The 18,919-nt window shown below is 42.5% G+C and overlaps 1 protein-coding gene across 8 annotated transcripts in view; it reads right to left on the bottom strand.

Moving 5' to 3' along the window:
* Nucleotides 1–18,919, bottom strand: part of LOC111957288 (astrotactin-1) — a 247,681-nt gene that overhangs the window by 153,890 nt on the left and 74,872 nt on the right. For 3 of the 8 annotated variants that reach the window (XM_070436721.1, XM_023978078.2, XM_023978080.2), the window contains exons 5-7: nt 16,960–17,109; nt 15,053–15,202; nt 13,978–14,145 (exon numbers count right to left, since the gene is read on the bottom strand). In XM_070436721.1, coding sequence (XP_070292822.1) covers nt 13,978–14,145; nt 15,053–15,202; nt 16,960–17,109 — 468 coding nt within the window. The remainder of the gene's footprint in view (nt 1–13,977; nt 14,146–15,052; nt 15,203–16,959; nt 17,110–18,919) is intronic. The other 5 variants (XM_023978079.2, XM_070436722.1, XM_023978081.2 and 2 more) reach the window with 3 other exon arrangements.

Here is an 18,919-nt window from a genome sequence, read left to right as displayed (position 1 = left end):
AGAAGTATGTTTCAAATTCACAATCTCTTTTAATATTTGCAGAACCACAGTTATAGTCACAACCCATCCCTGTTTTCATCAGCATCTTCTCCCTGAGAAGGATTGAGCCCGACTTGTAGTTAGCGAGCATCTACTACCTTGCAATCTTTCCAGGCACGGAGAGTAGAGAGGGTTTCATTAAGCATGCATCATATGCAAAACACAATGTAATTAGGCATTGCACCAGGCCTCCTATTCTATATTTCATTTTAAAAGAGAGGGGCTCAAATGATGTATTACATTTTAAGGAATCCAGGTGGTGTCCCCCCCAATGGACCAACTTTTTATTCATTTAGATCTGAGAATTCACCTTTCAGTACACCGAAGACACCGGTCTATCTTGAATTATGGATGCAAACATGGAGAGAACTTATTTTTTCCAAAAGTCAGACATTTCTACAATGATAATCAGTAGCATGGTACACACTTTCTATATTAAACTGATCATTAGAGAGATTCAGTGAAATCTACAACAGAGGTGAATAACTAAAAATCTAAAGAAAAATGTGTTTCCACTCAGTCTGTTTTTATAGCCATACCAGAAAAGAGCATTACAATATAGCAGGCTTCATTGGTGAAAACCTACCCAGTATAATGAAATGTCTAGCTGAAAAACAACACCAAAACCTGGCAGTATTAAGTAATATACAGTATCAGTCAGAAGTTTGGACAACCTTACACATTCAAGGGTCTTTTTATTATTTTTGCTATTATCTACATTGTATAATGATAGTGAAGACATCACAACTATGAAATAACACATATGGAATCATGTAGTAACCAAAAAAGTGTTAAACAAATCAAAATATATTTTATATTTGAGATTCTTCAAAGTAGCCACACTTTGCCTTGATGACAGCTTTGCACACTCTTGGCTTTCTCTCAACCTGCTTCATAGCTTGACTTTTTCCACATTTGGTTCTGTTACAGCCTGAATTAAACATGGATTAAATTGAGATTTTGTGCCACTGATCAACACACAATACCCCACAATGTCAAATTGATTTTTTAAATGTTTTTTAAAAGCTATAATGTCTTGAGTCAATAAGTATTCAACCCCTTTTTTATGGCAAGTCTAAATACGTAAATACATAAAAATGTGAATAGAGTACGAGGCAGTTGAATTTGGGCACGATTTTTTACAAAGTGAAAATAGCGCCCCCCTATTGACAAAAGGTTAACAAGTCACATAATAAGTTGCATGGACTGACACTGTGTGCAATAATAGCGTTTAACATGATTTTTAAATGACTACCCCATCTCTGTACCCCACTGTACCCCACACATACAAACATACAATACGATTCATCGATTCGTATGCTATGATGCTGGTAAAGTTGTCTCGCGCACCTACAGTGCTGGTCATAAAAGAARGCTAGCTAGCTCATGGATGCAAACAATGTTCTTCCCCAAAAACATAGCAAAATGACATAATCTGTTTCTGTAGCTATAGTTAGCTAGCTAACTATATAGCTAAGTTTCATCATCTAAAATAACCCTAATTTATAAGACAGTTCTTATTTGATTAATGATATCGAACCCATCTATGTGAAGCCAGCTACAATAAGGATTAGCCACAATAGTGGACTTTGCAGTTAGCCTTCAAAATAAAAGTATGTCATTGACAGTGATGAAAATGAATACAAATAGTAGAATTATGCCATAATTTAATAGATCATGCTAAATGAGGTTGGCATGTTGTCATATAAAATCAACAAAAGTTAATAATTTGTTAATTTGACAAAAATCTGTTGAAATCACACTGGATGTATTATACTTTAGAATTGCATTGTGGGCATTCTTATTTCTCTGTACAGCCTTACCTATGGATTATGGATCAATGACATGGGTTATCAGTCTACTCAGTGACACCCCCCAGAGAACATTAGCATCGTAGCTCTTATTGCGGGACTCAAACAACTGTGAATTGAGTCCCATGTATTGTCAACCTACTCTGTGTATTGAACTCTATTCCAGAGGAAAAACAATACTGCGTGGATGTTTTGGAGTCTGATAACTCTGAGGTGGAAGTTGGGAAAAAATATATTAGGTATTGAATAGACTGTTACCCCATTTCATTGATCCCCAATCCTTAGGTAAAGCTGAACAGTGCAATATGAATGTCAATACACACAATAGGCTGACTGGGGAGGTGATTTCAAACAGTCACAGTCCCGCGATAAGAGCTACAACACTAATATTTGTGTAAACTCTACACAGTTGTGTTCTGTGGGTGTCACCGAGTAGACTGATACCCCATTTTATTGCTTCACATTCCATCCTTGTTTAACATCATCTTGTCTAAATATGGCATGATTCCACCTTGTAACCCTCTGCATCACTTTCAAAGAGGTACTTTTATTTTGAAGGCAAACCACAAATTCCACTATTGTGCCTAATCCTTATTGCGGCTAGCTTCACAACACATAACATTTACATTTACATTTAAGTCATTTAGCAGACGCTCTTATCCAGAGCGACTTACAAGTTGGTGCATTCACCTTATGATGTCCAGTGGAACAACCACTTTACAATAGTGCATCTAACTCTAAGGGGGGGGTTAGAAGGATTACTTTATCCTATCCTAACCCCCCCCCCCCCAGCAAGTCAGGTCAAGCCTCACTAGCCAGATGAATGTTCTGAATTTGCACGTGCAAGCCAAGCGCCACCACTACTACCAGGATTCCTAAATCATTGCTAAGAACAATGAAAATGACTGCAGTTTCTACTGGTCATTGTTTTCAGGCTGATTGTATTGGTGCTAGCTAGGTACCAAGCTAAAGCTAGCTAGCTACCCCAGAAGTTGTGGTCAAACAAATAATGCTTTATTACCAATGCGGTATTGTAAACACAATGTTCATGTCCGATGTTTGCTTGTTTGCAGACTTTTTGTACAGYTTTGACAGTGCTACTGATAGTAGTGGTGGCGCTTGGCTTGCACGTGCAAATTYAGAACACACAACATTCTATAATAGAACTGTGTTATTTGACATGTCAAATTAAAAGCTTATTTAACRTGACAAATAGTGGTATTGTCAAATAGTGTTATTTGACGTGTATTTCTTTTGACAAGCAAAGACCCAAACGGTGTTCTATAGTATGTCGTGAAGCTAAGAGCAGTGACGCTATTACTGTGTAACTCTGGTAGGGCAACATCATGTTCGACCAGTCGCGAAAGCCAATAAGAATGGTTGATTGTCAAGGGCAATGAATTCCACTATCTTGGCGTTAATGGTTTTCGCCTTTGAGCTATCTCGTTGAAACTTTCTTACTCTTTCAAAAGACTGCTTGACTTGTTGACTGCTCAAACCACACAGCAATTGTAGGCTAGGTTAGGAATTTTACGTGGCGTCATTATGTCATGTGTCATGTCCCTACGTTATATAGGTATGTATGTCAGCTTTGACATCGKTTTTTCACATCGGTGTTAAACTAGACATCGGGCCGACGATGTTTGCATTTTTAGCTAATATCGTCCGATTCTGATATGTTCACCGGTATATTATGCATCCATACTTGAAAATGTTTGTGATATCAACAGAGATGGAATATTTTTGGGGTGACCTAAATATTGACCAGCTTTCATCAAACTGCCCACTCAAGAGAAAGCTTCAAACTGTGAGAAGTGCCTGAAACCTGGTTCAGGTTATCAGTCAACCTACCACGGTATTTCTAAACAGCACAGAAATGAATCATCCACATGTATTGATTCCTAAGTCTTTATTAATGCTGCAGAAATCTGTTTTAAAGCAGTATCCAAATCCATCCGATGTATTGATCAAAATATGGTAGCCATATCTAGGAAAACCAAAGTTTCAAAGGCTGGACCTAATAAGAGGTCCTACAAGAGGTGTTGTAGTGATTCCAACAGCATGTTGATGACGTAAAGAATATTTGCTTGTCTATGGTGTGTAATGAGGAGCAACCAGACACTGCACTTTACATATTTATGAAATTGCTTACTCCAGTTACTAATAAGCATGCACTCATTAAGAAAATGACTGTAAGAACTGTTAAATCCCTGTGATGAGGAATTGAAAAATTGTATGGTTGAGAGGGATGAGGCAAAAGGAATGACAAATAAGTCTGGCTGCAAAACTGATTGGCAAACCTACTGAAAATTGAGAAATCATGTGACTAAACAGAATAAAAAGAAGAAGAAACTATACTATGAAACAACGATAAATAATATAAAGAATGATAGTAAAAAGCTTTGGAGCACCTTAAATTCAATTTTGGGCAAAAGGGCAAACTCAGCTCCATCATTCATTGAATCAGATGGCTCCTTCATCACAAAACCCACTGATATTGCCAACTACACTGAACAAAAATATAAACACAACATGTAAAGTGTTGGTCCCATGTTTAATGAGATGAAATAAAATATCCCAGAAATGTTCCATATCCACCCAAAAATGTATTATCTCAAATTTTGTGCACAACTTTGTTTACATCCCGGTTAGCGAGCATTTCTCATTTGCCAAGATAATCCATCCACCTGACAGGTGTGGCATATCAAGAAGCTGTTGTGAGGGCGAGCGGTTTGCTGATGTCATTGTTGTGAACAGAGTGCCCTAGGGTGTCGGTGGGGTTACGGTATTGGCAGGCATAAGCAAAAGACAATAAGCACAATTGCATTTTATCGATGGCAATTTGAATGCACAGCGATACCGTGACAACATCCTGTCGCCCACTGTCGTGCCAGTCATCCACCGCCATCACCATGATAATGCACTGCCCCATGACACAAGGATCTGTACACAATACCTGGAAGCTGAAGATGTTCCAGTTCTTCCATGGTCTGCATAATCACCAAACATGTCACCCATTGAGCATGTTCGGGATGATCTGGATCGATGTGTACAACAGTGTGTCYAGTTCACGGCAATATCCAGCAACTTCACACAACCATTGAAGAGGAGTGGGACAACATTCCACAGACCACAATCAACAGCCTGATCAACTTTATGCGAAAGAGATGAGTCGCGTTGCATGAGGCAAATGGTGATCACACCAGATACTGGTCCACGCCCCTACCTTTTTAAGATATCTGTGACCAACAGATGCATATCTGTATTCCCAGTCATGTCAAATACATAGATTAGGGTCTAGTTTATTTATTTAAATTGACTGATTTCCTTATATGAACTGTAACTCAGTAAAGTCTTAGAAATTGTTGCATGTTACGTTTATATTTTTGTGCAGTATATTTTAATAAAAAAAAATATTGGCAAGATAAGCAAACTAAGACATGACATGCCAGCAACAAACGCCGAACCTACACATCCAAGTATAACTGACCAAATTATGAAAGACAAGCATTGTAATTTTGAATTCTGTAATGTGAGTGAGGAAAAGGTGAAAAAATTATTGTTGTCTATCAACAATGACGAGCCACCTGGGTCTGGCAACTTGGATGGAAAATTACTGAGGATGATAGAGTACGATATTGCCACTCCTATTTGCCATCTCCTCAATCTAAGCTTACAAAAAACTGTGTGACCTCAGGCCTGGAGGGAAGCAAAGTCATTCCGCTACCCAAAAATAGTAAAGCACACTTTACTGGCTCAAATAGCCGACCAATCAGCCTGTTATCAACCCTTAGTAAACYTTTGGAAAAAATAGTGTTTGACCAGATACAATGCTATTTTATAATRAATAAATTAACAACAGACTTTTAGCATGCTTATAGTGAATGGCATTCAACATGCAAGGCACTTACACAAATGACTGGTGATTGGCTGAGAGAAATTGATAATAAAAAGATTGTGGGAGCTGTTTTGTAAGATTTCCTTGTGACTTTTGACATTATCAATCATAGTATGCTTCTGAAATATGTATATGTTATGGCTTTACACCTGATGGGGGTCCCCTTGGGGTCATGATAGGTGCTGCACCAAATGATTGATGTATTATTGCCGTTGCCGCTTGCTATAGACCACCATCTGCCCCCAGCTGTGCCCTGGACACCATATGTGAACAGTTAGGTGACCTAAACTGGGACATGCTTAACACCCCGGCCATCCTACAATCTAAACTTGATGCCCTCAATCTCACACAAATAATCAATGAACCTACCAGGTACAACCCCAAATCTGTAAACACAGGCACCCTCATAGATATCATCCTAACCAACCTGCCCTCCAAATACACCTCTGCTGACTTCAACCAGGATCTCAGCAATCACTGCCTCATTGCCTGCGTCCGTAATGGTAATGGTCTGCGGTCAAACGACCACCCCTCATCACTGTCAAACGCTCCCTAAAACACTTCAGCGGGCAGGCCTTTCTAATCAACCTGGCCCGGGTATCCTGGAAGGATATTGACCTCATTCCGTCAGTAGAGGTTATTCTTTAAAAGTGCTTTACTCACCATAAATAAGCATGCCCCATTCAAAAAATGTAGAACCAGGAACAGATATTGCCCTTGGTTCACTCCAGACCTGACTGCCCTTGACCAGCACAAAAACATCCTGTGGCATACTGCAATAGCATCGAATAGCCCCCGCGATATGCAACTTTTCAGGGAAGTTGGGAACCAATATACACAGGTAGTTAGGAAAGCAAAGGCTTGCTTTTTCAAACAGAAATTTGCAGAATAAGAGCACCTCCTCCCAGCTGCCCACTGCACTGAGGCTAGGAAACACTGTCACCACCGATAAATCCACAAAAATTGAGAATTTCAAGAAGCATTTCTCTACGGCTGGCCATGCTTTCCACATGGCTACCCCTACCCCGGTCAACAGCCCTGCACCCCCCACAGCAACTTTCCCAAGCCTCCCCATTTCTCCTTCACCCATATCCAAACAGCTGATGTTCTGAAAGAGCTGCAAAATCTGGACCCCTACAAATCAGCCGGGCTAGACAATCTGGACCCTCTCTTTCTAAAATTATCTGCCGAAATTGTTGCAACCCCTACTACTAGCCTGTTCAACCTCTCTTTCRTATCGTCTGAGATCCCCAAAGATTGGAAAGCTACCGCGGTCATCCCCCTCTTCAAAGGGGGAGACACTCTAGACCCAAACTGCTACAGACCTATATCTATCCTAACCTGCCTTTCTAAGGTCTTCGAAAGCCAAGTTAACAAACAGATCACCGACTATTTCGAATCCCACCGTACCTTCTCCACTATGCAATCTGGTTTCCGAGCTGGTCATGGTTGCACCTCAGCCATGCTCAAGGTCCTAAACGATATCATAACCGCCATCGATAAGAGGCAATACTGTGCAGCTGTATTCATCGACCTGGCCAAGGCTTTCGACTCTGTCAATCATCACATTCTTATCGGCAGACTCAACAGCCTTGGTTGCTCAAATGACTGCCTCGCCTGGTTCACCAACTACTTCTCAGACAGAGTTCAGTGTGTAAAATCCGAGGGCCTGTTGTCCGGACCTCTGGCACTCTCTATGGGGGTGCCACAGGGTTCAATCCTCGGGTCAACTCTTTTCTCTGTATACATCAATGATGTCGCTCTTGCTGCTGGTGATTCTCTGATCCACCTCTACGCAGACGACACCATTCTGTAAACTTCTGGCCCTTCTTTGGACACTGTTAACTAACCTCCAGACGAGCTTCAATGCCATACAACTCTCCTTCCTTGGCCTCCAACTGCTCTTAAATGCAAGTAAAACTAAATGCATGCTCTTCAACCGATCACTGCCCACACCTGCCCGCCCGTCCAGCATCACTACTCTGGACGGTTCTGACTTAGAAATGTGGACAACTACAAATACCTAGGTGTCTGGTTAGACTGTAAACTCTCCTTCCAGACTCACATTAAGCATCTCCAATCCAAAATTAAATCTAGAATCGGCATCCTATTTCGCAATAAAGCATCCTTCACTCATGTTTCCAAATATACCCTCATTAAACTGACTATCCTACCGATCGTTGACTTCGGCGATGTCATTTACAAAATAGCCTCCAACACTCTACCCAGCAAATTGGATGCAGTCTATATACAGTGCCATCCGTTTTATCACCAAAGCCCCATATACTACCCACCACTGCTCTCGTTGGCTGGCCATCGCTTCACATTCGTCGCCAAACCCACTGGCTCCAGGTATCTATAAGTCTTTGCTAGGTAAAGCCCCGCCTTATCTCAGCTCACTGGTCACCATAGCAGCACCCACCCGTAGCATGCGCTCCAGCAGGTATATTTCCCTGGTCACCCCCAAAGACAACTCCTCCTTTGGCTGTCTTTCCTTACAGTTCTCTGCTGCCAATGACAGGAACGAACTGCAAAAATCACTGAAGCTGGAGACTCATATCTCCCTCACTAACTTTAAGCACCAGCTGTCAGAGCAGCTGTCACGGCCGTGAAAAGAAGAGGACCAAGGTGCAGCGTGGTCCTCTTCTTTTAGCAGCCGTGACAGAACTTCCCACCAACAACGGACCAAGCAGCGTGGTAAGGAGGAGCAGCGTGTCCAGGATTCATGGACTTGGGAGGAGATCCTGGACRGTAAGGGACCCTGGAGGCGGGCTGGGGAGTATCGCCGTCCACGGGAGGAACTGGAGGCAGCAAGAGCAGAGCGGCAGCGTTACGAAGGGACTCGGCTAGCAAGGAAGCCCGAGAGGAAGCTCCCAATTTTTTGGGGGGTGGGCACACGGGGAGTGTGGCTGAGTCAGGTTGGAGACCTGAGCCAACTCCCCGTGCTTACCGTGGCAAGCGTCGTACTGGTCAGGCACCGTGTTATGCGGTGGAKCGCACGGTGTCTCCAGTGCTCGTGCACAGCCCGGTGCGCTACCTTCCAGCTGCCGAATCGTCAGGGCTAGAGTGGGCATCCAGCCAGGTCGGAGGGTGCCGGCTCAGCGCATCTGGCCGCCAGTACGTCTCTACGGCCCAGGATATCCTGCGCCGGCTCTGCGCACTGTGTCTCCGGTGCGTCTGCACAGCCCAGTGCGTCCTGTGCCAGCGCCTCGCTTCTGCAGGGCGAAAATAACCATCCAGCCTCCACGGCCCAGTGTATCCTGTGCCTGTCCCCAGAAGGACAGGGCCTCCTGTATGTCTCTCCAGCCTGGTACGTCCTGTGCCTGCATCTAGAACTAATCCTCCTGTATGTCTCYCAAGCCTGGTGAGCCCTGTGGCAGCTCAACGTACCAGACTGCCCATACGTCTCCTCCCTCCAGTGATTATCCATGGCAAGAAGCCTGCAGTGATGATCCATGGCACGAAGCCTCCAGTGATGATCCATGGCACGAAGCCTCCAGTGATGATCCATGGGCAAGAAGCCTCTCAGTGGATGATCCATGGCACGAACCTCCAGTGATGATCCATGGCACGAAGCCTCCAGTGATGATCCATGGCAAGAAGCCTCCAGTGATGATCCATGGCACGAAGCCTCCAGTGAGGAGTCATGGCACGAAGCCTCCAACGAAGCCCTCCAGTCCGGAGCCTCCAGAGACGTTCTCCAGTCCGGAGCCAGTCCGAAGCCAGTCCAGTTCAGTCCGAAGCCTCCAGTGAGGAGTCATGGCAGGAAGCCTCCAACGAAGCCCTCCAGTCCGGAGCCTCCAGCAACGTCCTCCAGTCCGGAGCCTCCAGCGACGGACTCCAGTCCGGAGTCTCCAGCGACATTCTCCAGTCCGGAGCCTCCAGCGACGTTCTCCAGTTCGGAGTCTCCAGCGACGGCGTCCAGTCCGGAGCCTCCAGCGACGGCCTCCAGTCCGGAGCCTCCAGCGACGGTCTCCAGTCCGGAGTCTCCAGCTACGGCCTCCAGTCCGGAGCCTCCAGTGACGGTCTCCATGCCGGAGCCTCAAGCTAGGGTGCCCAGTGCGGGGCCCGCCACGAGGGTGCCCAGTCCGGGGCCCGCAACGAGGGTTCTCAGTCCGGGACCCGCAACTAGGGTGCCCAGTACGGGTTCGCAACGAGGGTGCCCAGTCCGGGGCCCGCAAAGAGGGTGCCCAGTCCGGGGCCCGCAACGAGGGTGCTCAGTCCGGGGCCCGCAACGAGGGTGCCCAGTCCGGGGCCCGCAACGAGGGTGCCCAGTCCGGGGCCCGCAATAAATAGCCCATCCAACTACCTCATCCCCATACTGTTATTTATTTTATTTATTTTGCTCCTTTGCACCCCAGTATCTCTACTTGCACATTCATCTTCTGCACATCTATCACTCCAGTGTTTAATTGCTATACTGTAATTGTTTCGCCACTATGGCCTATTTATTGCCTTACCTCCCTTATCCTACCTCATTTGCACACACTGTATATAGACTTTTTCTATGTTATTATTGACTGTATGTTTGTTTATTCCATGTGTAACTCTGTGTTGTTGTTTGTGTTGCACTGCTTGCTTTATCTTGGCCAGGTCGCTTTATCTTGGCCAGGTCGCACCTTTATTTAACCTACCTGGTTAAATAAAGGTGAAAAAAAAAAAAAAGATATATATAATAATTGATTATGCTTATGTTGTATTAATATAAGGGGAAGGGCTATAAGACCCTCCCCCACTTCATTTATAGGGTCCTGGACGACAGATTAGCAATATCTGCATTATAAGGTTTAATACTGTTTTTTAGTCTCTGCCTCTTATAAGAAACGGTCTGAGCAGATGTGTGAGCCATTGCAGTCAAAACAGGGGATCTGTGAGAAAGCGCCTCAAGACTAAAAGAGATACATAGACACAGACCCCTGCAGGGGAGTAAATAGATAAGAGACAGGTCAGACACACCACTGTAAGCCACACAGGAATGGAAAATTACTGCTGAGCCCTTAGAAAACACTGGACTATTGTTTTCTCCTGCAAGTTTGTATAACTGTATATGCATGGGCTTGGTCTCATGAGTAGAAGGTGTTGACGTAGGCAGTTACATCACTAGGGATTGACTGCAAGTATATTAAAGAAACTTTGACCTTTTTTATTTTGCAGAACTTACTCTGAAACATACGTGCTGTGTTTCCGTTGTCAACTTCTGTCTGCAATTGCATTAATAAAGGTTTGATTGATTTACTTAAAGAAGATATTGTCTGATTGTTGATTTCACCAATAAGCCAATGATTGACAAGGAACAAGGAACCTACCCCAACACACCCCCTGCTATATTATGGATTTAGAGTTACCTGTCTAACAGAACYCAGAGGGTGTTCTTTAATGGTAGTCTCTCCAACATAGTCCAGGTATTCCTCAGGGTAGCTATCTCGGTCCCTTACTTTTTTCAATGTTTACTAACGACCTGCCACTGGCTCTGAGTAAAGCCTGTGTGTCTATGTATGCGGATGACTCAACACTATACACGTCAGCTACTCCAGTGAGTGAAATACCTGCAACACTAAACAAAGAAATGCAGTCAGATTTCAGAATGGGTGGCAAGAAATAAGTTAGTCCTAAATATTTATAAAACCCTAAACCTCAACTAAAGCTTGTAAATAAATAATGTGGAATTTGAGCAAGTAGAGGAGACTAAACTGCTTGGAGTAACCCTAGATTGTAAACTGTTATGGTCAAAACATATTGATGCAACAGTTGCTCAGATGGGGAGAGGTCTGTCCATAATTCAATATAAAAAAAAAAAGAAAAGTTATTTAACCTTTATTGAACTAGGCAAGTCAGTTAAGAACAAATTCTTATTTACAATGACGGCCTACTAGGGAACAGTGGGTTAACTGCCTTGTTCAGAGGCAGAATGAGTAATAAAGCTCTGCTCTGCCTTCTTAACAATGATATCAACAAAGCAGGTCCTACAAGCCCTAGTTTTGTTGCACCTGGACTACTGCCCAGTCGTATGGTTAGGTGCCACAACAGGGTAGCACGTCTGGCCATTAAATGTACACATAGAGCTAACATTAATAATATGCATGTCAATCTCTCATGGCTTAAAGTAGAGGAGAGACTGACTTCATCACTACTTGTATTTGTGAGAAGTATTGACATGTTGRATGCACCAAGCTGACTGTTTGAACTATTAGCACACAGCCCAGACACCCATGCATACCCCACAAGACATGCCACCAGAGGTCTCTTCACAGTCCCCAAGTCCAGAACARACTATGGGAGGCGCACAGTACTACATTGAGCCATGCCTACATGRAACTCTATTCCACATCAAGTAACTCACGAAAGCAGTAAAATCAGATGGRAAAAACCCAGATAAAAATACACCTTATGGAACAGMGAGGACTGTGAAGAGTCACACACACAGGTACAAACACAAGCATACAAACACACATAACATACACAATATACACACATGTACACCTGGATTGTGTGTTGTAGTAGAGTAGAGGCCTGGAACAAACTTAATGTATTGTGTAATCTGTTGGAAAATGTATTTTAATGTTTAACATTTTTAACATGAGTGTCCCAGCAAGAGCCCGGACTTGAACCATCCAACCTGACAGAGCTTGAGAGGATCTGCAGAGAAGAATGGGAGAAACTCCCAAGATACAGGTATGCCAAGCTTGTAGMGTCATAYCATAGGAAAACYTGAGGCTGTACTCACTGCCAAAGGTTCTTCAACAAAGTACTGAGTAAAGTGTATAAGTATTGAGACCCTTGACTTTTGACTTTTTTCCACAGTTTCTTACGTTACAGCTATATTCTAAAATGGATATATATATGTACAGTACCAGTCAAAGTTTGGACACACCTACTCATTTTCTTTCTTTTTCTACAATCTACATTGTAGAATAACAGTGAAGACATCAAAACTATGAAATAACACATATGGAATCATGTAGTAAGCAAAAAAAATAAACAAATAAACAAATATATTATATATTTGAGATTCTTCAAAGTAGCCACCGTTTCTTTGCTTTGATGACAGCTTWGCACACTCTTGGCATTCTCTCAACCAGCTTCACCTGGAATGCTTTTCCAACAGTCTTAAAGGAGTTGCCACATATGCTGAGCACTTGTTGGCTGCTTTTCCTTCACTCTACAGTCCAACTCATCCCAAAACATCTCAATACACTTGGAAAGTACTTGAAAATACTCATATACACTGCTTCAAATACCCCTTCATTTATTTTTGTATTTATTTAATTGTTTAGCCCTGTTTCTCCCCAACTTCATGGTATCCAATTGATAGTTACAGTCTTGTCTCATTGCTGCAACTCCCGTACGGACTCTGGAGAGGTGAAGGTCGAGAGCTGTGCGTCCTACRAAACACAACCAAGCCAAACCAAGCCGCACTGGTTCTTGACACAATGYCCACTTAACCCAGAAGCCAGCCACACAAATGTGTCGGAGGAARCAGCGAGCACTGCGCCCGGCTTGCCACAGGAGGAGTCACTGGTGCACGATGGAACAAGTACATCCCTGCCGGCCAAACCCTCCCCTAACCCGGACGACGCTGGGCCAATTGTTCACCGCCCCATGGGTCTCCCGGTCGTGGCCGGCTGCGACATAGCCTGGACTCTTACCCAGAATATCTAATGGAACGAACAGCTTGCACTGCGATGCAGTGCCTTAGACCACTGCGCCACTCGGGAGGCCCACTCCCCTTCATTAAACCTAGGTATTTGAAAATAGTATTTGAAATAAGTATTTGAAAATACTTACAGATACAATTTGGTCGACCTCTTGGTTTTCTACAAATAACCATTCAAATACTAAAATAAAAGTACTGGGCTGTTTATTTTTAAATACTTAAAAACACAGAAAAAAAGTTTTTAAATAACAAATACTCAAATACACATGTATTTGAAGCCAGGTCTGCTTGTGATACAACCTCAAATACATCATTACATTCCATTCTGGATCTTTCTTGTTTTCTGTACATTCATATACATTTGAGAACAACCTGAGAAACGTGTTTTARTTCTTTTTTTTAAGTGCAATCCTCTGGGGATCCAATGCACATTTGTATGTATACGTTTTTTTGAATAAAATACAATACAATTGACTTAAATGCAATATTGAAGTTCAATGAAAGTGCAGACAGATGTAATTGGTTGCCAGAGTTAGAGTGTGAGAATCGGTGGCATGCACTATGCGGTATAGTACCTGTCTCTGGATCACACTGGTGTTCACAGGGGTCCAGAATGCGACGGCCACACAGCTCATTGATCCAAGGYCCGCTGGCATTCTGCTGGTAGTATAGCAACACCTGGGCCGGGTTCAGCCAGTCAGACGCATCCAGTTGACTGCCCTGCAGCAAAATGAACTTGGACCCTAAGAAAAAGGGAAAGGGTTGTTGGTTGTTGGAAAACACACAGTTTAGGCACCTACCTAATCAATTAAAGGTTCAGTACTGTACATCAGCAGTTCTATCAACCTTTCTATTTAACAGTTCGTGAGTAGAGACTTATCACCAGGCACAAAAAATAATACATTTCCCCGGATGAAAAACAGCAATGAAATGGATAGGACACAATGTTCCGGCAACTCATTTCATATTTATGAAGATGCATTGCATACACAGTTGTGGCATAAATATAGATTTCTCCTAGGCAAAAACCTAGATTGTTATCACCTTAACCACAACATTACATTAAGTCTGATAAGATTGTGTAGACATTTATGGACACGTTCTAAATCGATCTGAGTTCCTGCGATTCAAAAGGCAAATTCACAATCCTTCATCTCTTTTCAGCGTTGCCTCCCCTGGATGCCTCCTGGAATGATAATAACACCCGGAGTATCCGTGGAATACAGTTGTGGTTAGGAATCAAATCAAACCGGAATGATGGATGAGTAAGGCAAGTCACACCCCATAATATATCTGGACTGCCAGCTCCCATGATGGCTGAAAAATGCCAATGAGCCAAGAGTGAGTACTTGGCCTGCAGTGCTTTTCTGCAGGTGCTAGCTACCCTGAAATTCATTAGCGAGCCAGCCCAAGCACACAGAAAGCGGAGAGAGAGTGATGATACAGTGGGTGGTCACGACGACCTGGCCTGATTGTGCTTTGATGCTTTGAGGGCACATCTGTTGTGGTCTCACATGGGAGGAGAGAGGGGAGAGGGGAGGAATCAGCCTAGTGACATTTTCCCATTTCCCTTTGTCTGGGAGTGGGGTAGCAGAGAGGCATACAGTTATACTCCTGTGGTTTTCAGGAGGGCAGGCGATCGCCGCTTACCGTCTGCGATGAGGTGCTCGGGCACATGGAGGACGACCCGGACGTTGAGGCCACAGGAGAGGTGTGAGGAGTACACCAGGCCGATCACACAGCTGACAACGCTGATCAAAGTCAGGGTGGTCTTATTGATGGGGCTTCGTGGGGAACCTGCTGKAAAAAAGAAGGACACAGACAACAAAGGGGAAGCATGTGATGCTGAAACCACTGTGGTTATTTCCCAAATGGCACCTTATTCCCTTTATAGTGCACTACTTTTGACCAGGGCTCATGCACTATAAAGGGAATATGGTGCCATTTGGGAAGCACCCCTTTACTCCCTTCAGGACCTACACCAAGGGAGTCGCTTACAAACAAGTCATCACTGGGCTTTCTGCCCATGAAAGGGACCTCTGTATCAAACCGGTGGCCTTTGGGAGATTTGGCTAGTCAAGTCTACCTGGTGGGGCGATAAAAGTGTTCCTTTGAAGGGTGCTATTGCCATATGTGCTGAAGGAAAAAAAGAAAATAGCCCAAATAAGAGCAGTTCAGAGGTTGCTTTGCCTCTTTCTTCTCCTTTCCTGCCATCCAGTTTGGTGCAGCCCCAGCAGAGTTCATTACTTATAGCACGCCTGCTAACATACTGTAAATACAGATATATATATWTATTTTTTCTTCAAAAAGATATGGGGGATTGGAAATGGAGACAATTACATTAATAGATACCACAATCTATCTGCAATTTAAAGCTGATCTACCCCCCCCAAAAAAAGTTTCCTACCTTACAGCACATACACACCAACAACAATCTGACCTGTATTATAGGAAGCCAATAACAGCCTTCAACTTTGTTAGAAGTGATTCTTAATCCCTATCCAATGTTTGTCGATTACTGTCCCTTTTAGCATTCTTAAAATAACTCAGGCAGAACTTCTTAATTCAAAATATAGCTTAAGTTAATCCTTAAAAACAAAGGATTGCAGAGTAATACCGAGACCTAACTTGTAAAACAAATTCACCCACATATAGGGAACTTATTACTGAGTGCATTTATGCTAACAAGGGAACATAATCTTATATTTCAAATTCCGTTCTTTGCAATGTGACACAAAGCCACGAACTTCATTCATTACATTTTTTTTTAACAAAAAGAGAATGAAAAATGAATCCCATCATTATGACACTCTCTCTCTGCACATCTTTTTATAWTTTTTTTACATCTACAGATGGTATTGCATTTCAGTAACATGATTTCAGGTATCCAGATAAAAATGTAAAAAATCAAGTAATGTCTCATCAAGTCAACATTTATTTTGATTAGCTTCACGGTTTGTGTAGAAATGCACATTCTAGTCTTAACTGTTTTACTAATTAAACGTGTTGGTTATTTTGTTTATGAAACCTGTGCAGATAACAAAATCTTAATTGGTTGGAGGTGGTGTTGAGGATGTTGAGGCAGGCATGCCATATCTGGTCGTTCAGATGCTTTTATTTTGGCAACTCAGTGTTAGGGGCATTCGGTTCCTCACATCCCCCACATCATTACTGTACATCACAGCGCCAAGGACATATAGCATGCTCACAAACATACTGTTGGTCCCATGCACTTTCACGGTCACACAACAACAATACAAGCCAATCGCTCCCTTTATTTCAAACATTACAATGCTAAAAACATTATTGTCTCAAGTTAGGCAGATATCAAAATCGTACACATACTCAAAAGGGTTAGAACAAAGCACATTGTTAACACCAACCATGATCACTAGCAAAGAGAGAATGTTTGAATAAATGTGTATGTGTTTGAACTCAAGCATTGTAAACACATACATTTGTTGTCCATTCATCTACTCTAATGTATGTATTTTTTATTGCCATCATGCGAGTATGAAATCAGATGATGTCTGTACAGTATAATATTCCTTCCTTACCCCCTGAGCCCCACGCGCTGTTGGCGTTACCATTTCTCATACCTCGGCTGCGGCGCCTGCTGCGATTGGGGTCAGTGTAAAAGGTCAGCTGAGGTTCGCTGTCGGCCTCCGTGCCTGAGTCCCCGTCCGGGTTTAAGAAGGTTGAACCCGCTATAGAATTCACAAAAAAAAGATCTCATCACAATAACGATGTGATGTGTCCTTTGTTTGGATGAAATGCGTGGAATACATTGGATGTCAATTGACAAATTCTGCAGTTGACTAAGGAATTTATACAGCAAGTTTTTTTTCTACAATCACTTTGCATTGCCATCACCATACTAATAGCCATATGTAATCGTTACAGTAATATGGCAAGTAGAAAGGGAGAGCTATATACCCCTGCATAGCAGTCCCATGGGTATTACATACTAACTGTTCTCAATTATAAAATGATCATGTTGACACTTTAAGTGTTAATCGAAAAGAAACATCAACAAATGCATAATCCATTATAAAAGATGTGGATTAGATTATTTACATTGCCTGAAGGTTGAAAATGTGTAGCTGTATCAAAATCTTGATAGTGAAACTGAAAACTTGAGGCGTCTGTACTAACATCCACATTCCTGTACCACTAAATGTGACCTTTAATGAATGTTACTAATAACATTAAGGGGGCTGATTGGAATTGTGTGTTACACAACATATTGCACTGCTTGCCTTGGATCAGTGTTAGCCATACGGTACATACAAAACATTATGGCATGTTTTGGAGTCTGTTAAAGTTTTAACAGCAGATTGTTGTTACATTTTCATATTTTGATCATGCTATGGTACGAATGGAAAATAATAACTGGAACAGTGGGCTAATCTTCAGCTTTTATAAAACATGTCTCTTTTCAGTATATTCTATACAAGACATACAGTCTTACCCTCTCTCAGGAAGTAATGAATACATGGATTCATGAGGTGGAAAGTATGAAAGTCACATAACAACAACATACATCCAATGGTATTCTGTCACAATTCATTAAACCAACATGACTCTGGCTAAGTCCCAAACGCACCCTATTCTTAGACAGGCCGATTCAGACTTACGAAATGTATGCCTTCCCTACACACTTCTCAGTAGTTGATATTTAGACTTACCTTATGGAGGCACTTAACGAGATTTGAGGGCGTGGTTCCCTTGTTCCCCCACTGAATAAATTAAATTCAACACCAAAAACACACCCACTGGGTGGCTACTAATTTGATCAGGGAGTTTTTGTTAAATTTGTTTCTGTAAATTTTTTGGGAAGAAAGCCCTTTAAATATGGTGTACCTTTAATTTGAATTTGATCTTGACCGTAGACTATGCCTTCAGCATATATGTCACGCCCTGGCCATAGAGAGGCTTTTATTCTCTATTTTGGTTAGGCCAGGGTGTGACTAGGGTGGGCATTCTAGTTTCTTTTTTTCTATGTTTTGTATTTCTATGTTTTGGCCAGATATGGTTCTCAATCAGGGRCAGCTGTCTATTGTTGTCTCTGATTGGGAATCATACTTAAGCAGCCTTTTTTTCTTTGGTGTTTGTGGGTAGTTGTATTTGTTAGTGGCACTATAGCCCTAGTAAGCTTCACGGTCGTTTGTTTGTTTCTTGTTTTGTTGGCGACATTTTAAATAAAAGGAAAATGTACGCTAACAACGCTGCACCTTGGTCTCCTTCCGACGACGGCCGTGACAATATATAAAGATAGCAATGAAAACATATGCATATTCGTCATCTCCATTTTAGAACCCATGGGTAGATTTAAAAACACTGATTTTACACATTATCATTAATGTTTAGGGAATAATCATGAATCCTATTTCATGGAAAAATACAGCCTTACGCACGACAAACCAAAAAAAGTGGTTTGACAATGGAAGTAGCATAGCCTACAATATAATTATAATACCCTAATTTCCCGCAATGATCATGGAACTGTGTGATAGC

The sequence above is a fragment of the Salvelinus sp. IW2-2015 genome, linkage group LG32 (genome assembly GCF_002910315.2).
Source record: "Salvelinus sp. IW2-2015 linkage group LG32, ASM291031v2, whole genome shotgun sequence".
Lineage (NCBI taxonomy): Eukaryota > Metazoa > Chordata > Actinopteri > Salmoniformes > Salmonidae > Salvelinus > Salvelinus sp. IW2-2015.
This window is presented reverse-complemented; position numbering and strand designations above follow the sequence as displayed.